The 22,232-nt window shown below is 37.0% G+C and overlaps 1 protein-coding gene across 1 annotated transcript in view; it reads left to right on the plus strand.

Moving 5' to 3' along the window:
• The first annotated feature begins 902 nt into the window (after positions 1–902).
• insra (insulin receptor a) overlaps positions 903–22,232 on the plus strand; it is a 59,708-nt gene continuing 38,378 nt past the window's right edge. Inside the window, exons 1-2 of the mRNA XM_058069135.2 lie at positions 903–2,036; positions 17,539–18,087. Coding sequence (XP_057925118.2) covers positions 1,934–2,036; positions 17,539–18,087 — 652 coding nt within the window. The 5' untranslated portion in view covers positions 903–1,933. The remainder of the gene's footprint in view (positions 2,037–17,538; positions 18,088–22,232) is intronic.

Below are 22,232 nucleotides of genomic sequence, written 5' to 3' on the forward strand. Positions count from 1 at the left end.
GTCAGAAATTAATTTTTTTTTCCTCATAAATTTATGAAAATGGCGACTTCTTTTCAATGGTAATTTCAAAGTGAATTTCTCATGAATTTATGAGAAAAAAAACAATTTCTGACTTTTTTTCTCATAAATTGCCAACTTTTACAAATTTACAATTTTTGTTGTGAATTCAAAGTCAGAAATGACCATTTTTTCTCATAAATGTATGAGAAAAAATGGTCATTTCTGACTTTTTTCTCATAAATTTACGAGAAAAAAAATAATTTCTGACTTTTTTTCTCATAAATTGCCAACTTTTACAAATTTACAATTTTTGTTGTGAATTCAAGAGTTTGAAAAAAATTTCGTCAATTTATGAGAAAAATGTGTAACTCTTGAATTCACAACAAAAATTGTAAATTTTCCATGTGTAAATGTATGGAATTTTTCTTGCGAATTAACAGCTTTATGCTTATAAATGTACCACTTTTGTCAGAAATGTATGACTTTTCTCGTAAAAAATATGACTTTTTTTCTTGTAAATTGACATGAAGAAGAAAGTCATAACTTTACAGGAAATAATATGATTAAAAAAAAATTGTAAATAATGAAAAAAAAATATCGTAAATTTTGGAGTTTTTTCTCCTGAATGTAAAAATGTTTCTTTTTTTTACTTTTACTTTAGTAGATTTATGACTTTTTTTTCTCATAAGTTTACAACTTTATTTTGAAAACATAAACACAAAAGAAAGAAAAAAATTAATGACGATGAAGTTGTCAATTTTTCTGCTTCATTCTGGTACATTTTTGTATGTTTGTATTTGTGTATCAGTGTAATAACCCTCCAATAACAACACGTGATTGATCTAAAAAGCGATCCAAGAAAATCCAGTCCGCGTTTTCCTGGGAGCCCATCTGGGCTCTCTGGCAGGTTTGTTTACTGGCTGGGAAAAAGAGATCCAACGCAGCCTGGGAGACAATCTACCTCTGTCTGTGCAAGAAGAAAAGGATTTTTTTCCCATTAATGTGTATACTAAATAATAATAGCACATCCGGGACTTTTGTTGTCATTAGAATAGAAAGCAACAACAGCACATTTAAACGGACAGAAAGTGCAAAACCAAGAAAATAAAGCAACGTGGTGGTGCTGGAAAATCTCTGGGAAGGAAATCGCAGTACTGTTGCGATCGAGTGGACGAGTTGGAGTTCAGTTTGTATTTCGAATTTCGTATCGGAGCTGCAAAAACTACAAAGAAAAGAAGCACTTTGCCATATTTTGGTTATTTATTTATTTTTGCACACTTGAGGATGATTTGATATTCACGTCACGCCAGCAGCATGGACTCTTATGTGAATGTTCGCCTGAATTAGAACTAATTCAATTTTGTGAAAAAATGAACTTTGAGTGGGTCACATGCGGTGTTTTTTGATCAGGCGTGAGTGTCCGCGGCGCGAGCTTGTGTACGTGTGGAGGAGTAGGGGGGGCGGGGGGACCGGGCTAGCTAGTTTTGACAGCTAGCGACGTGTTAGCCAAAATAACATTTAACCTAGCGCTCCGTGGAAAAGTATCTTTCGAGTGTGGATTTGTTAAAAAAAAACCTTTCGGGTTAACACAACGGTGTGAGTGTGATAGCGCGACCCGTTTCAAGACGCCCGTAAATCCGCTTGAGAACCGCCGTCGTTCCGCTGCAGTCTAGCTAGCTAGCTAGTTAGCATTAGCATTAGCCAAAGCTCGAGTTCGAGTGAACACGTTGGACTCGTTCCTCCGCCCATCTTCCGGGATGTCGGTTGTTATATTTTGTTTACTTGCTGGCTCTCGCCGCAAAACCAAAACAATTTCCTGAAGACTACCGCCACCGTCCTCCTCCTCCTCCTCCTCCTCCTCCCCTTCCAGTGTGTCAACTGTCACCCTCGCCAAGAAGGATTTACTCGGGAGTTGGACCCGGAGCGGCGGCGGATGGTGATTCAGCCCGAGTCAGTGATGTGGCTCCGGACTTTGGCTTTTGTTTTGGCCGCAGCCTGCTGCTTCTTGACCAGCTGTCAGCAAGCCACCGGGGAGAGTAAGTAAACCTTTCATTTAAGCTACTCTTTCGTCAACAAGTCTGCTTTTTTGGCTTATTTACTTGCTTTCTCATCACATTTAATTTGCATTTGAAAAATCTGCACCAAAACTACATCATCATCATAAATATACTCCATCCAAAACGCATGTTTATATTGCTGTACCACTCATGGGATTATGGTAATGTTTTTATTTGATTTGAACATGCATCAGATTACAATTGAATGCATCACATAATCAGTTCCCAGTTCCACATGTCCAAAAATGAGTAGGAAGAAGCAAAGCTTATTAAATCCTACCCCTCCATCTGGTACTTTTACAATCAGTAACTGTTACATTTGTTCACTTCCTGATTTCCTAATATATTTTATTTTTATTCTATTTTTTAAATTTAATACAAAAATAGTTTATCATTTTTTTTCCAAAATTTTTAATGGTTTTATTTGATTTAAACATGCATCGGATTACAATTGAATGCATCACATAATCAGTTCACAGTTCCACATGTCCAAAAGGAGTAGGAAGAAGCAAAGCTTATTAAATCCTACCCCTCCATCTGGTACTTTTACAATCAGTAACTGTTACAGTTGTTCACGTCCTGCCTTTCTAATATAATTTAAGTTATTTTTATTCTATTTTTTAAATGTAATAAAAAATAGTTTTTAATTTTTTTTTTTTAGTAATTACAATTTTTTTTCAAATTTTTTAATGGTTTTATTTGATTTGAACATGCATCAGATTACAATTGAATGCATCACACAATCAGTTCCCAGTTCCACATGTCCAAAAGGAGTAGGAAGAAGCAAAGCTTATTAAATCCTACCCCTCCATCTGGTAGGTTTTACAATCAGTAACTGTTACATTTGTTCACTTCCTGCCTTTTTAATATAATTTAAGTTATTTTTATTCAATTTTTTTAATTTAATAAAAAATAGTTTTTCAATTTTTTAGTAATTAAATTTTTTTTTTCTAATTTTTTTATGGTTTTATTTGATTTGAACATGCATCAGATTACAATTGAATGCATCACATAATCAGTTCACAGTTCCACATGTCCAAAAGGAGTAGGAAGAAGCAAAGCTTATTAAATCCTACCCCTCCATCTGGTAGGTTTTACAATCAGTAACTGTTACATTTGTTCACTTCCTGCTTTCCATAATACAGTTTAAGGTTTTTATTTATTTATTTTTTATAGATTTTTTTTAGGAGCATTGTGGATGTACTACAGCTGTTTTACAAATGGTAAAACTCAGACTGGTAAAATTAATTCGTTCATTAAGTCAGTGAGTGCATTCATAAATAATAAAAAATAAAATAAAAAAAATTAATAAAAATGTAAAATTTTTTAAATTAAATAAAAAATAAAGTAATGGGGAACTCATAGCCGGTTTGATTTGTGTAGCACCAATTCACAACAGAAGTCATGTGAAGACACCTTCCACATGGAACAGGTCTAGAAGCACGCTCCTTCTGCATTAGACTCAAGCCCACATCAGCAAGCACTTGGCGACGGAGGCGAGGAAAAATCCTCCCAACACGGCCGGCCCTTGTGTCTGGACCCGCTTGGGTTGTGATAGAGAGGGATAGCCCAAACAACATCACATACAGTAACTACTTGTAATACAGCTTGTAATCTGCAGAAGTTGATGTTTACATTTTCACTGGTACAGGAGTGATCGGAGGGATGAAAGGTTGAACATTTTGGAAATTTCTCAGATCAGCATGAAAATTAATTGTTAATTTAAATAAAAAAAAAACCCTTAAACTGTATTATGGAAAGCAGGAAGTGAACAAATGTAACAGTTACTGATTGTAAAAGTACCAGATGGAGGGGTAGGATTTAATAAGCTTTGCTTCTTCCTACTCCTTTTGGACATGTGGAACTGTGAACTGATTATGTGATGCATTCAATTGTAATCTGATGCATGTTCAAATCAAATAAAACCATACATATTTTTTTAAATGTAATTACAAAAAATATTTTTTTAATTAAATTAATAAAAATAACTTAAATTATATTAGGAAAGCAGGAAGTGAACAAATGTAACAGTTACTGATTGTAAAAGTACCAGATGGAGGGGTCGGATTTAATAAGCTTTGCTTCTTCCTACTCCTTTTGGACATGTGGAACTGTGTCAAAAGTTGTCAATTTTTTTACTTTTTATTACATTTTTTACAACTTTTTTTACTTGTAAATAAAAATATATGCCTTCATCCTCTTCAATGTATGACTTTTTCTTTTAAATGTAAACTTTTTCTCTTAAGAAGTTTATGAGAAAAAAAAATCCATTTTTTTCCTCATAAATTGACAGCTTTTTTTCTTGACAATGTACAGCTTTTTCCTTGTAAATTGCCTTTTTTTCTTGTGAATTTACGACTAGTTAATTTTTGACTTTGTCCTAGTACAGGGGTGGGCAAACTACGGCCCGGGGACCACATCCGGCCCGCCAAGTGTTTGAATACGGCCCGCCCAATCTTTCCAAAGTATTTCATTTAAACTCAACCTTTTGATGGTTTTATCAATTACATTTTTTGACATGGTCTGTTGTTTACAAAGTGCTCCTGAAAAAAGGGACACAAGCACAGAATAATAATAATAATAATAATTATTAGATTATTATAATTATTATTAGAACTATTATGATTATTATAATTATTATATTAATGCTAATTATTATATTAATTATATATAATATTATTGTTATATTTGCATATTTTACATAATAATAATATAATTATTATTATTTTAATTTTATTGTAATTATTATAATATTTTATTATTTTTAAAATATTTAAATATAAATATAAAATAATAAATAATAATAGCAGATTGCATGACAAATTTACAGATACAATAGTACCAGGTGGACTGTTACGTGTAAAATATATAGTCTGCCTCCTCCCCGTAAATTTTGTCATATCAATGCGGCCCGCGAGTCAAAAAGTTTGCCCACCCCTGTCCTAGTACATTTAAGAGAAAAAACTATGAAAAAAGTTTGAAAAAATAAAAAAAGTAGTCAATTTTTTACTTTTATATTTTTTACGACTTTTTCCTTGTAAATTGACTTTTTTTCTTGTGAATATGCAACTAGTTAATTTTTTATTTTGTTCTCGAACATTTAAGAGAAAAAAAGTTTGAGAAAATAAAAAAGTTTTTACTTTTATTATTTTTGTACGACTTTTTTTTACTCGTAAATAAAAAAAAAGCCTTTTATCCTCGTCAATGTATGACTTTTTCTTGTAAATGCACATGTTTTTATAATTGAACTTTAGTACAATTATGACTTTTTTCTTGTCATTTTATGACTTAATTTTTTCAAATTTAGGCCAAAAAATAATAAAGTAAAAAAATAAAGTAATAAATTAATGACAATGAAGTGGTAATTTTTTTTAGGAAAAAGGATGATTGATTTTAATCTCATAAATTGACAACATTTTTCCTGGCGAGTTTTGTGAATTTGTCCGATCTGGGCTTGCTAACGTTAGCCTCGGGCTAGCTGGAAAAGGCTTTCTTCCATGAAGGTGATATCGTGACCTTGTCAGCGCCCTTCCATAGACTCCGGGCCCAGCTAGCAAAACACGTGTGGCGTTATGACTGTCGTGTCATGTCGCCTTATCCACCTTGCAAGAAAGGCGTTGTGAGGCGTTTGCAGCGGCGGTACGTTCTTGTTGTTTTGTCAGCGCTGATGTATTGACGAGGGCGGGCGGGGGGGCGGGCGGTGCTGTGCTGTTGTTGCCTCGTTGTAAGTCACGGCGGCTTGCATGCGTGCACGCAAAGGGACAAAGGTTAGCACTTATCGTGTGTTTTGTGTCTGAGTGCACTGTAAACAAAATGTTTTGCCCCCCCCCCCTCCTCCCGCTGCCTCCATGTAAGAAGTCTGAGAATGCAGGAGGAACTAATCGGCTCTTTCGATGGCTCTTTTGTTTGTGTTTCTGCTGGAATGTGACAATAAGCTCCTGACGGATTTGTGTTTTGGGGCGGTGGGAATGAATGAATGAATGAATGAATGAAGTTTGTACGTCTGATTGAACCAGCCGGTGCTTATTCGTGCTGTGATGACACTTAGGGGGTCCCATCAACATGTCTTCTTGACTTTTTTTACTACACGGTTGCACAGATTTATCAGAAAAGTACATTGATATCATTCACCACCATTCGTGGTTGATAAGCGGGCCAAATGTGGCCCGCAGGACACTAGTTTGAGGCCCCCCGCCTTGATATGAAAGTTTAATGTTAGTTTGATATGGATGCTGTATGGTATCATGTACCCGGAAAAAATTATTACGTTTAATTAATGTTCATGTTAAAGGTTAAATAACTGTTAATAGTTATCCTCCCTATCCGTGTGGAAGTGGTAAGTTTTTGGCTATTTAAGTTTAAAAGGAAATAACTTGAAGGCTACCGTTTAGGTCGCTAGCTCTCTAGTTTGCGAGTTAGCATGTGTCTCAAGACCCTGCAGTTGCGCAATATGTTGTAATAAAAAAAAAAAAAAGAGTATAAATGGGCTCTAATAATGCTTTGTTCATTTTAATCTGAAAAAAATAATTTGTCTACCCACCAACTGTATGTGGTTTCTTAAGTTTTTATTATTATTATTATATTTATTTATTACTGATTGATTGATTTTCTTTATTCTTGATTTGTTGATTTATTTTTCATCTTATTTTGTGCAGAAAAATAAAAATTTGGGAACAGTGGAATGTTTTATCACAGCTTTTATTGTAGAAAATCGGAACCAAAGCACTGAAAAAGTTTGTATATTTTTCTGTTTTTAATAAATGCGTTTTTTTTTTTGTTTTTTTTCGGGGAAAACCTGTACAGCCTTGTACATCGGAAGCTTTTCACCAGCTTAAAAAAAACATCCAAAATGAAAGGGAATAGTGTTTAAGTCGGCTTTGGAGAGACTAATACCTGGCTTTTGTTTTCCAGCAGGCTGGGCTACTATCATCTAAACCAGTTGTAAAACAGCTGTAGTACGTACACAATGCTGCTGCTCGAGTCCTTACTAGAAGCAGGAAATATATAAGCATAATAGTCCAGTACTTGGGTCTCTTCTGCACTGACTTTAAGACAGCTCTGCTTGTGTGCATGTCAGGAGTGAACATTGTTTGTTTTTATAAAATCTGGAACAGTTTTCCAGAAGATGTGTAGCAATCCTCAAATTTGGCAATGTTCGAATCCCAGGTTGGAATCACTTTTTTTAATGGAATGATTTATCATCACAATCGGTTTTGGACGATTTTGCTCATGGATGATCGTTCGGTATCGGAACGGGCAGCATAAAACCCAACTCGTCACATTTGAATGACATTCTTCTGTTGCTTATGTTTGTCGTTTTTCTGTGATGTCACCACTTTTTGCCAACTTTTGTAAATTGACTTTTTTTCTTGTGAATTTACGACTAGTTAATTTTTGACTTTGTCCTAGTACATTTAAGAGAAAAAAAAGTGTGAAAAAAGTAGTCAATTTTTTACTTTTATTTTTTTTAAAGACTTTTTTTTACTCATAAATAAAAAAAATGTATGACTTTTTCTTTTAAATGTAAAGTTTTAAATTGACAACTTTTTCTCTTAAGAAGTTTATGAGAAAAAAGTTGTCAATTTCCATTTTTTCCCCCTCATAAATTGACAGCTTTTTTCTTGTGAATTTACAACTAGTTAATTTTTTATTTTGTTTATTTAAGAGAAAAAAAGTGTGAAAAAAGTTTGAGAAAATATATATATATTTTTTACGACTTTTTTTTACTCGTAAATAAAAAAAAACTTATGCCTTTATCCTCATCAATGTATGACATTTTCTTGTAAATGCACATGTTTCTGTAATTGTACAACTTTAGTACAATTATGCCTTTTTTCTTGTTTTTTCAATGTTCGATTCCAGGTTGGAATCACTTATTTTTATGGAATGATTTATCATCACAATCGGTTTTGGCCGATTTTGCTCATGGATGATCGTTCGGTATCGGAACGGGCAGCATAAAACCCAACTCGTCAAATTTGAATGACATTCTTCTGTTGCTTATGTTTGTCGTTTTTCTGTGATGTCACCACTTTTTGCCGACTTTTGTAAATTGACTTTTTTTCTTGTGAATTTACGACTAGTTAATTTTTGACTTTGTCCTAGTACATTTAAGAGAAAAAAAGTGTGAAAAAAGTAGTCAATTTTTTACTTTTATTTTTTTTAAAGACTTTTTTTTACTCATAAATAAAAAAATGTATGACTTTTTCTTTTAAATGTAAAGTTTTAAATTGACAACTTTTTCTCTTAAGAAGTTTATGAGAAAAAAGTTGTCAATTTCCATTTTTTCCCCTCATAAATTGACAGCTTTTTTCTTGTGAATTTACAACTAGTTCATTTTTTATTTTGTTTATTTAAGAGAAAAAAAGTGTGAAAAAAGTTTGAGAAAATATATATATATTTTTTTACGACTTTTTTTTACTCGTAAATAAAAAAAAACTTATGCCTTTATCCTCATCAATGTATGACATTTTCTTGTAAATGCACATGTTTCTGTAATTGTACAACTTTAGTACAATTATGCCTTTTTTCTTGTTTTTTCAATGTTCGATTCCAGGTTGGAATCACTTATTTTTATGGAATGATTTATCATCACAATCGGATTTGGCTGATTTTGCTCATGGATGATCGTTCGGTATCGGAATGGGTAGCATAAAACCCAACTCGTCAAATTTGAATGACATTCTTCTGTTGCTTATGTTTGTCGTTTTTCTGTGATGTCACCACTTTTTGCCGTCCCGTGGGAGTTTCTCACGCTTTGTAAATGTTTGAGTTTCCGGAAGCCACGCCGTTGCCAAAATCCTCCAGGATATTTTTTTTTTGTGACGTTGCTTCAAATGTGTGATGAGTCGGATTGCATTCAACTTCCCTGATATTGTGCCCAACACCGGGGGAAACTTGTGCCCTGTGCAGGTTTTGCACCCAGCTCTGACGTTCTTCTAAGGGCTGGAACCAAAAACCACAGCCACATGGCCGACATGCTCCTCGCTATACACGCCAGGACAAGCTGTTGTCGTCATGTGGGCTCTGGATGCTGGATTAAAGCGCCGGCGTGGAATCTGGGGTGGACTGCTTGTATCGCACTGCCAGTTCCAGTGTCGGTTCTTTGGCAGATATCAGACCCGCCGCCCCCCCATCCAGCAATCAAAACACCTCATCAGCCACCATAAAGTGGCGGTGCTGCGGCGTTTTTGAAAAATGCAAAAGGTTTGCCAAAGACGTCCGTAGCATCACGCCGGCTGCTTGGGGTGTGTGCCTGACTACAGTGCACCTTTCTGGACTTCTGATATGTGATCGTAGTTATGTCATCATAGTTGATCAACACTTGGTCAAATCCTAATTTGTTCTAGTCCAGGGGTCTCAAACACGCGGCAAATACAATAAAAAAAAAACAAAAAACTGTATTATGGAAAGCAGGAAGTGAACAAATGTAACAGTTACTGATTGTAAAAGTATCAGATGGAGGGGTAGGATTTAATAAGCTTTGCTTCTTCCTACTCCTTTTGGACATGTGGAACTGTGAACTGATTATGTGATGCATTCAATTGTAATCTGATGCATGTTCAAATCAAATAAAACCATTAAAAAATTTGAAAAAAAAATTAATTACTAAAAAAAATGAAAAACTATTTTTTATTAAATAAAAAAATTGAATAAAAATAACTAAAATAACTATAATTATATTAGAAAGGCAGGAAGTGAACAAATGTAACAGTTACTGATTGTAAAAGTACCAGATGGAGGGGTAGGATTTAATAAGCTTTGCTTCTTCCTACTCCTTTTGGACATGTGGAACTGTGAACTGATCATGTGATGCATTCAATTGTAATCTGATGCATGTTCAAATCAAATAAAACCATTAAAAAAATTAAAATTTACAAAAAAATGCAAAACAATTTTTTTATTAAATTAACAAAATCAAATAAAAATAACTTAAATTATATTAGGAAAGCAGGAAGTGAACAAATGTAACAGTTATTGATTGTAAAAATACCAGATGGAGGGGTAGGATTTAATAAGCTTTGCTTCTTCCTACTCCTTTTGGACATGTGGAACTGTGAACTGATTATGGGATGCATTCAATTGTAATCTGATGCATGTTCAAATCAAATAAAACCATTAAAAAAATACAATAAAATAATTATAAAAAAATGAAAAATTTTTTTTTTTATTAAATTAAAAAAAATAAAATAAAAATAGCTTAAATTATATATATCTATATATAAGTTCTCCACGTACCATGTACTCCAAAGTCTGTGTACTGTTGCTGTTGCAGCGCTCCTATTTACAACTTCTCTACAAGCCTTCCTGAAAGTTATTACATCACATGTTGTTAACAGTCGCGTATCATGCTGACTTGTGTGGTTTTTTTTTTTGTTGTTTTTTTTTGTAAGCGGATATGAGATTTGCAAGTAGTTCAGAAGAGCAACAGAAAAGAGTGAAACCTTTTGAAAAGGGAAGTGTCGCAATAGCCGTGGTGTTTGTGTTCCCGCATGCTTATTGAGGCCTCTCGGAGGGCCTCCGGGGGCAGCCATATGCACACCCCCAGCCGAAACATGTTGGCCCCACGGTCTGTCCGCCACCCACCTTCATGGAGGAGGGGTGGGAGTGGGGGGTGAGAATAGCCGTCATGAATGAAGGAACAGCGGAGCTGTACCACATTGTGTGACGGAGCACGTGGACATTTGTCCCATTCTCCGCTGGCCCTTTTTTTTTTTTTTTTTTTTTTGCTAATATCTCATTGACCATTCTCAGCACCGCAAAACACTTTTCAATGTGGCCTTGCTGATCCCGTCGCCATAGCAACCTTTTCTCAGCCATTTTATCTGCATAATTGACTTTTGTTTTGCTTGGTCACGTCATTGCGGCTCAAGATGCATTTTTTTTTTCCCCTCCCAAGCGTCATTTGTTAATTTACGACTCTTGGCAAAGGTGCGCCCCCCGCCCCCCGCTTCAGAATTCCTCACTCACTCGTAAGGGGGGGCTACCATGTTCTTCTTTCACTATCAGTGTGTATTAGATCCTCGATTGGGAACGTGTGGCTAAAAATACTATCCTGGCTGAAAGTCAACCCCGATAGGAGCTTGCACTCCTTGCCCTGCCGTGACTCGCCTCCCCACCCCCACTTTGGGTCACCCGGTTTGGGTCTGATTCAGGTCTCTCATAGTAGGAAGTTTGGTCTTCTCGCTGCAGTTTCCAGTCAATGTGAAAGGAAACTTTTCCATTTTGGAGATTAACTTGTTGACATTTGTGGCTTGAACGGCAACTATGATAATAACAAACTAGCTTAGTCTGAGTTTTAGTTTTAGTCTTAGTCTGCTCCTATTGATTGTCGACCCAAATCATTCAACACCTAAGACTCATTAATACTCGTTAATAAACCCCAACGGTGAAGAGCCACATTAACTTATGGAAAATGTACTTAACCCTTAGATGCACGAGTGACTGGACCCTACACTCTTCCATAAGTGGGTCAAAAATGACCCATACTAGAATCAATGCCTTTTTTTATGCCAATTTTGCCATTTAGGTTAGGAATAATCACTTGTATGATATTTAGTATTATATTTAGGACCACACAAGAATGATTTCATGTTAGAAACATCTTCATTTTTCACTTTTTTTTACATCTTTGAAAAAGAAAATGACCCCGTACAACAATAGAAAATGTGATGATCCATTTTGTGTTACATAAAGATAAGTTAAAAATGTGAATGGCATAATATCAAAAATATGTTTTTTGAGGAATATCTGCAATATGAAAAGATGAAAATTTTTCATTACGAAGATATTTCAAGAAAACAACCTGACCGGGTCATTTTTGACCCACTTATGGAAGGTTGGGGTAGTAACACTAAAACAAAAATTTCTTAAAATATATGAAAGATAAGTTAAAAATATGAACGGTATGATATCAAAAACATGTTTTTTGAGGAATACCTGTAATATGAAGTGATAAAAATTTTTCATTACGAAGATATTTTAAGAAAACAACCTGACCGGGTCATTTTTGACCCACTTATGGAAGGTTGGGGTAGTAACACAAAAACAAAAAATTCTTAAAATGTATGAAAGATAAGTTAAAAATATGAACGGTATGATATCAAAAACATGTTTTTTGAGGAATACCTGTAATATGAAATGATAAAAATGTTTCATTACAAAGATATTTCAAGAAAACAACCTGACCGGGTCATTTTTGACCCACTTATGGAAGGTTGGGGTAGTAACACAAAACCAAAAATATCTTAAAATGTATAAAAAGTAAGTTAAAAATGTGAACGGCATGATATCAAAAACATGTTTTTTGAGGAATACCTGGAATATAAAATTATAAAAAAAATTCATTATGAAGATATTTCAAGAAAACAACCTGACCGGGTCATTTTTGACCCACTTATGGAAGGTTGGGGTAGTAACACAAAAACAAAAAATTCATAAAATGTATGAAAGATAAGTTAAAAATATGAACGGTATGATATCAAAAACATGTTTTTTGAGGAATACCTGGAATATGAAATGATAAAAATGTTTCATTACGAAGATATTTCAAGAAAACAACCTGACCGGGTCATTTTTGACCCACTTATGGAAGGTTGGGGTAGTAACACAAAAACAAAAATTTCTTAAAATTTATAAAAGGTAAGTTAAAAATGTGAATGGCATGATATCAAAAATATGTTTTTTGAGGAATACCTGGAATATAAAATTATTTAAAAAAAAATTCATTATGAAGATATTTCAAGAAAACAACCTGACCGGGTCATTTTTGACCCACTTATGGAAGGTTGGGGTAGTAACACAAAAACTAAAATTTCTTAAAATGTATAAAAGTTAAAAATGTGAATGGAATGATATCAAAAACATGTTTTTTGAGGAATACCTGCAATATGAAATAACAATTTTTCAGAGGTACATATTAAAGCTTCTTGTTTGTCTACTTAATGACCGCTAACGTGTGCTAGTTGACTGGTAAAGTCATAAAATAAGCTGCTGTCGTAAAATGAGGTGCATGCCTTAGCTGTTGTACCCCCTGACAAGTTGACCCTGTGCCCCCCTGGCTGGCTGCCGGGTCATTTGGTAAACAAATATAGCCTCTCACCAGGCGGCGTTCCTCCAAGTGCCTGGAATGTCCCATGTTGCACCTGCAAAGGAAAACGCTCTTGGGTTATGTCAGGCAAAAGAGGAAGAGAGATGAATTTTTACTGACATGTGAAATGGATGACGCCTTGCCTTATCATTATCATATACCATCGGAAACAACTGTATGTGTTCCTAGATTGACAAAGATGGTTGTAGTACATTTTGCTCTCAGCGGGCGATTGGCCAATCCTTCTTTTTTGGTGCTTACATCAGCATTTCATCAGTTTGTTGATGTTATCAACTGCAAGTCCGCCGCCACCAACCCCCCCCTGGAGTACCTCTGTCCTGTCCCTGATGATGCTAGCATGCGTGTCATACAGATATCCTTTAACGTTTTTACAATCATAACTCAATGAGCATTTGTCTAATCGACATTTGGTTTCGCTCGGGTCCCTGCAAAGATGTTCAAACAATCTTGCTCAGATTTGTCAGTCCCGTAAAGACCAAAACACCTGAATGTGATAGCATATGGTAATGGTAATGGTTTTATTTCATTTGAACATGCATCAGATTACAATTGAATGCATCACATAATCAGTTCACAGTTCCACATGTCCAAAAGGAGTAGGAAGAAGCAAAGCTTATTAAATCTTACCCCTCCATCTGGTACTTTTACAATCAGTAACTGTTACATTTGTTCACTTCCTGCTTTCCTAATATAATTTAAGCTATTTTTATTTCATTTTTTAAATTTAATAAAAAAAATGTTTTTTATTTTTTTGTAATTATTATTATTATTTTTTAATGGTTTTATTTGATTTGAACATGGATCAGATTACAATTGAATGCATCACATAATCAGTTCACAGTTCCACATGTCCAAAAGGAGTAGGAAGAAGCAAAGCTTATTAAATCCTACCCCTCCATCTGGTACTTTTACAATCAGTAACTGTTACATTTGTTCACTTCCTGCTTTCCTAATATAATTTAAGCTATTTTTATTTCATTTTTTAAATTTAATAAAAAAATTGTTTTTTATTTTTTTGTAATTATTATTATTATTTTTTAATGGTTTTATTTGATTTGAACATGCATCAGATTACAATTGAATGCATCACATAATCAGTTCACAGTTCCACATGTCCAAAAGGAGTAGGAAGAAGCAAAGCTTATTAAATCCTACCCCTCCATCTGATACTTTTACAATCAGTAACTGTTACATTTGTTCACTTCCTGCTTTCCTAATATAATTTAAGCTATTTTTATTTCATTTTTTAAATTTAATAAAAAATTGTTTTTTATTTTTTTGTAATTATTATTATTATTTTTTAATGGTTTTATTTGATTTGAACATGCATCAGATTACAATTGAATGCATTACATAATCAGTTCACAGTTCCACATGTCCAAAAGGAGTAGGAAGAAGCAAAGCTTATTAAATCCTACCCCTCCATCTGGTACTTTTACAATCAGTAACTGTTACATTTGTTCACTTCCTGCTTTCCATAATACAGTTTAAGGTTTAAATTTTTTTTTTTTAAATAATGTACCTCGTACCGAAGTACGAAGTGATAGCATGTTAGCATTAGATCATTAAGCGCCCTGCCCCTGGTTCGGCCCACCACAAATACATTGCAGTCCTGTAAGAAACAGGATATTTCTTTCCAATGTTTGTGTGCGGACAATAGGAAGTTTTTACAATCTTTTTGTGTGAAGTTGGTGTGGACATAGCCACATTTGTTCACTTCCTGCTTTCCATAATACTTTTTTTTTTTTTTTTAATAATGTACCTCGTACAGAAGTACGAGGTAATACGACCATCCAATGCCATAATGGGTACCATCGTAAGTGTCAATATAGTGATATATATAGCACATCATGACTGGTTCAAGACTCTTCATCCTTGTATTTAGCAAACATCAACTGCTTGTATTGTTTCTTGAATTGGCTCATCGTTGTGCATTGTTTGATTTCCTTACTCAATCCATTCCATAGTTTGATTCCACATACTGAAATGCTATGGCTTTTTAACGTAGTCCTAGCATATAAGTGTTTTATTTAAATGTAGTTCTTCCCTGAGATCATATTTCTCCTCTCTTGTAGAGAAGTACTGGATGACATTTTTAGCTAATTGGTTATTTTTAGCCTTATTTAGCATTATTTTAGCTGTTTGAAGATGAACTATATCAGCAAGTTGAAGTATTTGTGATTTTAGAAATAAGGAGTTAGTATGTTCTCTGTAGGCGGCATTATGAATTATCCTTACTGACCTTTTTTTTTGCAGTACATTTAGCAAGTGAAGATAGCTTTTATAGTTATTAGCCCATATTTTCCCACACAATAAGTAAAATATGGTAGTACCAGAGAGCAATAAAGCTTGGTGGCATCTACTCTGACTCCGACATCCAGTGCCATGTCTGTACAGTAGCATCATCATCATCATCGTCATCATCATAAACCCCACCGCCACAAATAACGGTCCTTGCCCCAAACGTGACTGACGGGTTCTTCTGGGATGAATATTTCCAGCGCCTGAGCTCATGCTTGCTCTGAAGTCACAAATCATCTCGGGGTGGGAGGGGGGGAGGGGGAGGGGGGTGGGATTCAAAACCCAGGATGAGCGCAGCCTCGCTCCACATTTGACAGTGACTGAGGGCCAGAAATGTGGTTGCTAAACAACATGTCAACAAAGGCCCGTCTGCTCCTCATCATGGCTGCATATTTGCGATGAAATATTCCCTTTAATTACCAAGAGATCTATTATTTTCCCCTCCTTTGCCATCCTGTCTGACTTGTTCAACTTTACAGGCCAGACGTCTTACCCAAGGCGTCAGTCCCTTTCAGCTGATGTAATAAATGTAACATTCATAACATGGATCCATTGCAACATTAAGCATAGTATTCTTTACATCAGGGGTCTCAAACTTAATTTACTTGGGGGGCCACTGGAGCTAGGGTCTGGGTGAGACTGGGCCGCATCAGGTTTAAAAAAACAAAACAAAAAAAATGCATTTATTAAAAACAAAAAAATTTTAAAAAACTGCAGGGTCTTGAGACACATGCTAACTCGCAAACTAGAGAGCTATAGCGACCTAAACGGTAGCTTTCAAGTTATTTCCTTTAAACTTAAATAGCCAAAAACTTACCACTTCCACACGGATAGGGAGGATAACTATTAACAGTTATTTAACCTTTAACATGAACATTAATCAAACGTAATCATTTTTTTCTGGGTACATGATACCATACAGCATCCATATCAAACTAACATTAAACTTTCATATCAAGGCCTCAAACTTGTGTCCTGCGGGCCACATTTGGCCCGCGGGCCGCGTGTTTGAGACCCCTGCTCTAATGGGAATAAGTAGCCTTTTTCCACTACCTTTAATGAAGTGTCGCCAGACTGCTTGGCTTCGGCCCTCGGCAGACGCCAGGCCACAGGTACTCTGGAGGGTTCAGCAAAAAAACTCACCACTTCCACACGGATAAGGAGGATAACTATTAACAGTTATTTAACCTTTAACATGAACATTAATCAAACGTAATCATTTTTTTCTGGGTACATGATACCATACAGCATCCAAATCAAACTTGCGCGGGCCGCACTAACATTAAACTTTCATATCAAGGCGGGGGCCTCAAACTAGTGTCCTGCGGACCGCATGTTTGAGACCCCTGCTCTAATGGGAATAAGTAGTCTTTTCCACTACCTTTAATGAAGTGTCGCCAGACTGCTTGGCTTTGCCCCTCGGCAGAAGCCAGGCCACAGATACTCTGGAGGGTTCAGCAAAAAAACTTACCACTTCCACACGGATAGGGAGGATAACTATTAACAGTTATTTAACCTTTAACATGAACATTAATCAAACGTAATCATTTTTTTCTGGGTACATGATACCATACAGCATTCATATCAAACTTGCGCGGGCCGCACTAACATTAAACTTTCATATCAAATCGGGGGCCTCAAACTAGTGTCCTGCGGGCCACATTTGGCCCGCGGGCCGCGTGTTTGAGACCCATGCTCTAATGGGAATAAGTAGCCTTTTTCACTACCTTTAATGAAGTGTCGCCAGACTGCTTGGCTTCGCCCCTCGGCAGACGCCAGGCCACAGATACTCTGGAGGGTTCAGCAAAAAAACTTACCACTTCCACACGGATAGGGAGGATAACTATTAAGAGTTATTTAACCTTTAACATGAACATTAATCAAACGTAATAATTTTAATGTTTTCTGGGTACATGATACCATACAGCATCCATATCAAACTTGCGCAGGCCACACTATCAAGGCCTCAAACTAGTGTCCTGCGGACCACATTTGGCCCGCGGGCCGCGTGTTTGAGATTATGCTTTACATAATAGCTTATGGCTTGTCCTCTTCCCTTCCTGTTTCCAGTTTGTCTGAGCAAAGACATCCGCAACAATGTGACCAACCTCAACTCGCTGACAAACTGCACGGTGATCGAAGGCCACCTGAAGATCATCCTCATGTTTGGGACCAAGCCCGAAGACTTCCGGGGCCTCACCTTCCCCAAGCTGACGGTGGTGACCGACTACCTGCTCCTCTTCCGAGTGTACGGCCTGGAGAGCCTCAGCGACCTCTTCCCCAACCTGACGGTCATCCGAGGCAACAACCTCTTCTTCAACTACGCCTTGGTGGTGTTCGAGATGCTGCAGCTGCGAGAGATCGGCCTCCATAGCTTGATGAACATCACCCGGGGGGCCGTGCGGATCGAGAAGAACCCGGACCTCTGCTACCTGTCCACGCTGGACTGGTCCAAGATCCTGGACTCGGTGGAAGACAACTACATCGTGGCCAACAAGAACGATAGGGAGTGTGGAGATGTTTGCCCAGGGGCGTCCGTCGGGAAGACCACCTGCCAGACCACCACCATCAACGGGCACTTCAGTGAACGATGCTGGACGCAGAAGCACTGTCAGAGAAGTAAGTCCTTCACTCATGCAATCATGTCCGTCTTTTACACCTCCTTAATTACACATTCATCACATCCAAATGATCCTACTGGGAACGAGAACAAAAAAAAAGTTCCTTCTTCAAGAATTCCAAGTCCTGTCACAATAACACATTTTGCTAGTTGATAATTCTTCCATAAATTATTGCAGATAATCGATGTTATATTGAGATGGTTTTTTTCATTGTTGTCATGAGAGGTGTAGTTCACATTTGAACCACTAGATGGTACTCAAGTATATAGCGTACCTGTGTGAGCCACGTTAGCTTGGTACAGATGTTGTCGCTTAAAAATGCCATGTAACCGTACTGAATAGTTGCATTTCTTTAGCGATGTAGCGAGCGACACCGTCTGTGAGTGCGCACCTTTTCCATTTGCCGACCTCAGTACGCGTGGACTGTCGAAAGCTATGCTAAATTTTGCGATGTAGCGAGCGACACTGTTTGTTAGCGCGCACCTTTTCAAAAGCTATGCTAAATTTGTCGTCTTTTGCGATGTAGCGAGCGACACTGTCTTTGAGCGCGCAACTTTTCTATTTGCCGACCTCTAGGTACCGTGGTGGACTGTCGAAAGCTATGCTAAATTTGTCGTCTTTTGCGATGTAGCGAGCGACACTGTCTGTGAGCGCGCACCTTTTTCTATTTGCCGACCTCAGTACGCGTGGACTGTCGAAAGCTATGCTAAATTTGTCGTCTTTTTTGCGATGTAGCGAGCGACACTGTCTGTGAGTGCGCACCTTTTCCATTTGCCGACCTCTGTACGCATGGACTGTCGAAAGCTATGCTAAATTTGTCGTCTTTTTTGCGATGTAGCGAGCGACACTGTCTGTGAGCGTGCACCTTTTCAAAAGCTATGCTAAATTTGTCGTCTTTCGCGATGTAGCGAGCGACACTGTGAGCGTGCACCTTTTCAAAAGCTATGCTAAATTTGTCGTCTTTCGCGATGTAGCGAGCAACACTGTCTGTTAGCGCGCACCTTTTCTATTTGCCGACCTCTCAGTACGCATGGACTGTCGAAAGCTATGCTAAATTTGTCGTCTTTTGCAATGTAGCGAGCGACACTTTCTGTTAGCGCGCACCTTTTCAAAAGCTATGCTAAATTTGTCGTCTTTTGCGATGTAGCGAGCAACACTGTCTGTTAGCGTGCACCTTTTCGAAAGCTATGCTAAATTTGTCGTCTTTTGCGATGTAGCGAGCAACACTGTCTGTTAGCGTGCACCTTTTCGAAAGCTATGCTAAATTTGTCGTCTTTTGCGACGTAGCGAGCGACACTGTGAGCGTGCACCTTTTCGAAAGCTATGCTAAATTTGTCGTCTTTTGCGATGTAGCGAGCGACACTGTCTGTGAGTGCGCACCTTTTTGAAAGCTATGCTAAATTTTTCGTCTTTCGCGAAGTAGCGAGCGACACTGTCTGTTAGCGCGCACCTTTTTCTATTTGCCGACCTCAGTACGCGTGGACTGTCGAAAGCTATGCTAAATTTGTTGTCTTTTGCGATGTAGCGAGCGACACTGTCTGTTAGCGCGCACCTTTTCGAAAGCTATGCAAAATTTTGCGATGTAGCGAGCGGCACTTGTCTGTGAGCGCTCAACTTTTCCATTTGCCGACCTCGGTACGCGTGGTGGGCTGTCGAAAGCTATGCTAAATTTGTCGTCTGTTGCGATGTAACAAGCGACACTGTCTGTTAGCGCGCACCTTTTCAAAAGCTATGCTAAATTTGTCGTCTTTCGCGAAGTAGCGAGCGACACTGTCTGTGAGCGCGCACCTTTTCAAAAGCTATGCTAAATTTTGCGATGTAGCGAGCGACACTGTCTGTTAGCGTGCACCTTTTCAAAAGCTATGCTAAATTTGTCGTCTTTTGCGATGTAGCGAGCGACACTGTCTGTGAGCGCGCACCTTTTCTATTTGCCGACCTCAGTTGCTGACCCCGACTGGACTGTCGAAAGCTATGCTAACGTTGTCATTTTTCAAATGACCTTTAGCATAGCAGGCACTTTGTCATATTATTGAACAGGGAATCATCTAAGCCAGTTTTGGGCTCAGTGGTGGTAGGAACCAGGAAGTAGCCTGCTGGCAGGAAGGAAGGAACACAAATAGGATATTTTCTGGGATCATGTTTTATCTACCATTGTCTCGGCATACGTGTGCACATGACTATAGGTGGCCGCCTAGTTCATACATGGTCATATAGTAGCAACATGCTTAATGGTGGCCTCGGACCGCTAGTCCTAAGTCACCATGTATCATGTTGCTTCATCATATTTTGGCCCAGATTAAAGCCAGTCGAGGTCGCCGTGCAAACCAACGAATAATTTATCCTTTACGTCAGCGTTAAATGATGAATCGCAGCTTTGGCTAAAGTTAGCCCAGTGTTGCAATGTTGGCGTGGCATCATGTGCTCGAGTTTGCTAAAGTACTTCTATTTCCGTGCAGCTCCTGACGCTTTTCCCGGTCAGGCTTGTCAGTGTTTCCTCACAACGAAGCCTTTCGCTGGCTTCGCAAGATCACCGACGTCGCCCCAGCTTTGCTTTGCCTTTTGGCAGTAGAATAACAATGGCGGCTCACCTTGCACTGCCAAGCAGTCCAAAGCCCTCAAAAGAATCTTGCACGCGGGTGCCGCTCCAACACCTTCGCCTGCACCCTTACGCAACAGGGCTTACGCTCTGATATGTTTCTCCACCTGTTTAATGTTTGTGCTGCGCTCCCTCTGAAGGCGGTTTTTGCACTTTTTCAGCCACATTTGTGTGCATGCTCACATTCTTACCAGTGTTGTTATTCCAGTCAGTTTTACTGACTCCCGTTATTGTTTGCTCAGCATACGTATATATTTTGTTTTGGAGGCTGTAATCCCCTTCTGGGCAATTTTGGAGCCTCTCGGGACTTGAGTAATTTGTTAAAATTGCGATCGTTGTCTGTGACTTTAATCCTATGAGAATCAGCCAAGCACAGAGCCTCTACTATACAATACTTTGACTAAATTTGAAACTTATATGCTAGGACTACGTTAAAAAAGCCATAGCATTTCAGTATGTGGAATCAAACTATGGAATGGATTGAGTAAGGAAATCAAACAATGCACAACGATGAGCCAATTCAAGAAACAATACAAGCAGTTGATGTTTGCTAAATACAAGGATGAAGAGTCTTGAACCAGTCATGATGTGCTATATATATCACTATATTGACACTTACTATGGTACCCATCACCTCGTACTTCGGTACGTGACAAAAAAATAAAATAAAATAAAATACAAAAAAATAAAATAAAATACAAAAAATAAAATACAAAAAATACAAAAAATTAAATACAAAAAATTAAATAAAATACAAAAAGTAAAATAAAATACAAAAAATAAAATAAAATACAAAAAAATACAATACAATAAAATAAAATACAATAAAATAAATACAAAAAATAATAATAATAACAAATAAAATAAAATACAAAAAAATAAAATATAATACAAAAAATAAAATTAAATACAAAAATAAAATTAAATACAAAAAATTAAATACAAAAAATAAAATAAAATATAAAATAAAATATAACATAGGAAAGCAGGAAGTGAACAAATGTAACAGTTACTGATGATGTAATGCTAACATGCTATCACTTCGTACTTCGGTATGAGGTACATTATTTAAAAAAAAAATTTTAAAACCTTAAACTGTATTATGGAAAGCAGGAAGTGAACAAATGTAACAGTTACTGATTGTAAAAGTACCAGATGGAGGGGTAGGATTTAATAAGCTTTGCTTCTTCCTACTCCTTTTGGACATGTGGAACTGTGAACTGATTATGTGATGCATTCAATTGTAATCTGATGCATGTTCAAATGAAATACAACCATTACCATTACTTTAAAGGTCGGCCATTATGGCTTTTAATGATATCTGTTGGTATGAGCACCCAAGCATGAGCACTATGTGTAATGCTAGCATTGTACTGCTAGTCTTGTTAGCATTTGTGTCTTCCCATCCCACTCCTTTGTGCAGCGTCATGGCTAGAAAAAAAAATAAAACTAGTAAAAACTATTAGAATATGGGACCTTGAACCCATTTGAACTGGAACAGCCCTGGCCACCATCGGGAAATCAATGTACTCGTGACCCGCATGTTA

This window comes from Doryrhamphus excisus, linkage group LG6, assembly GCF_037039965.1.
Source record: "Doryrhamphus excisus strain RoL-2023G ecotype Guam linkage group LG6, RoL_Dexc_Guam_v1.1, whole genome shotgun sequence".
NCBI classification, from domain to species: domain Eukaryota; kingdom Metazoa; phylum Chordata; class Actinopteri; order Syngnathiformes; family Syngnathidae; genus Doryrhamphus; species Doryrhamphus excisus.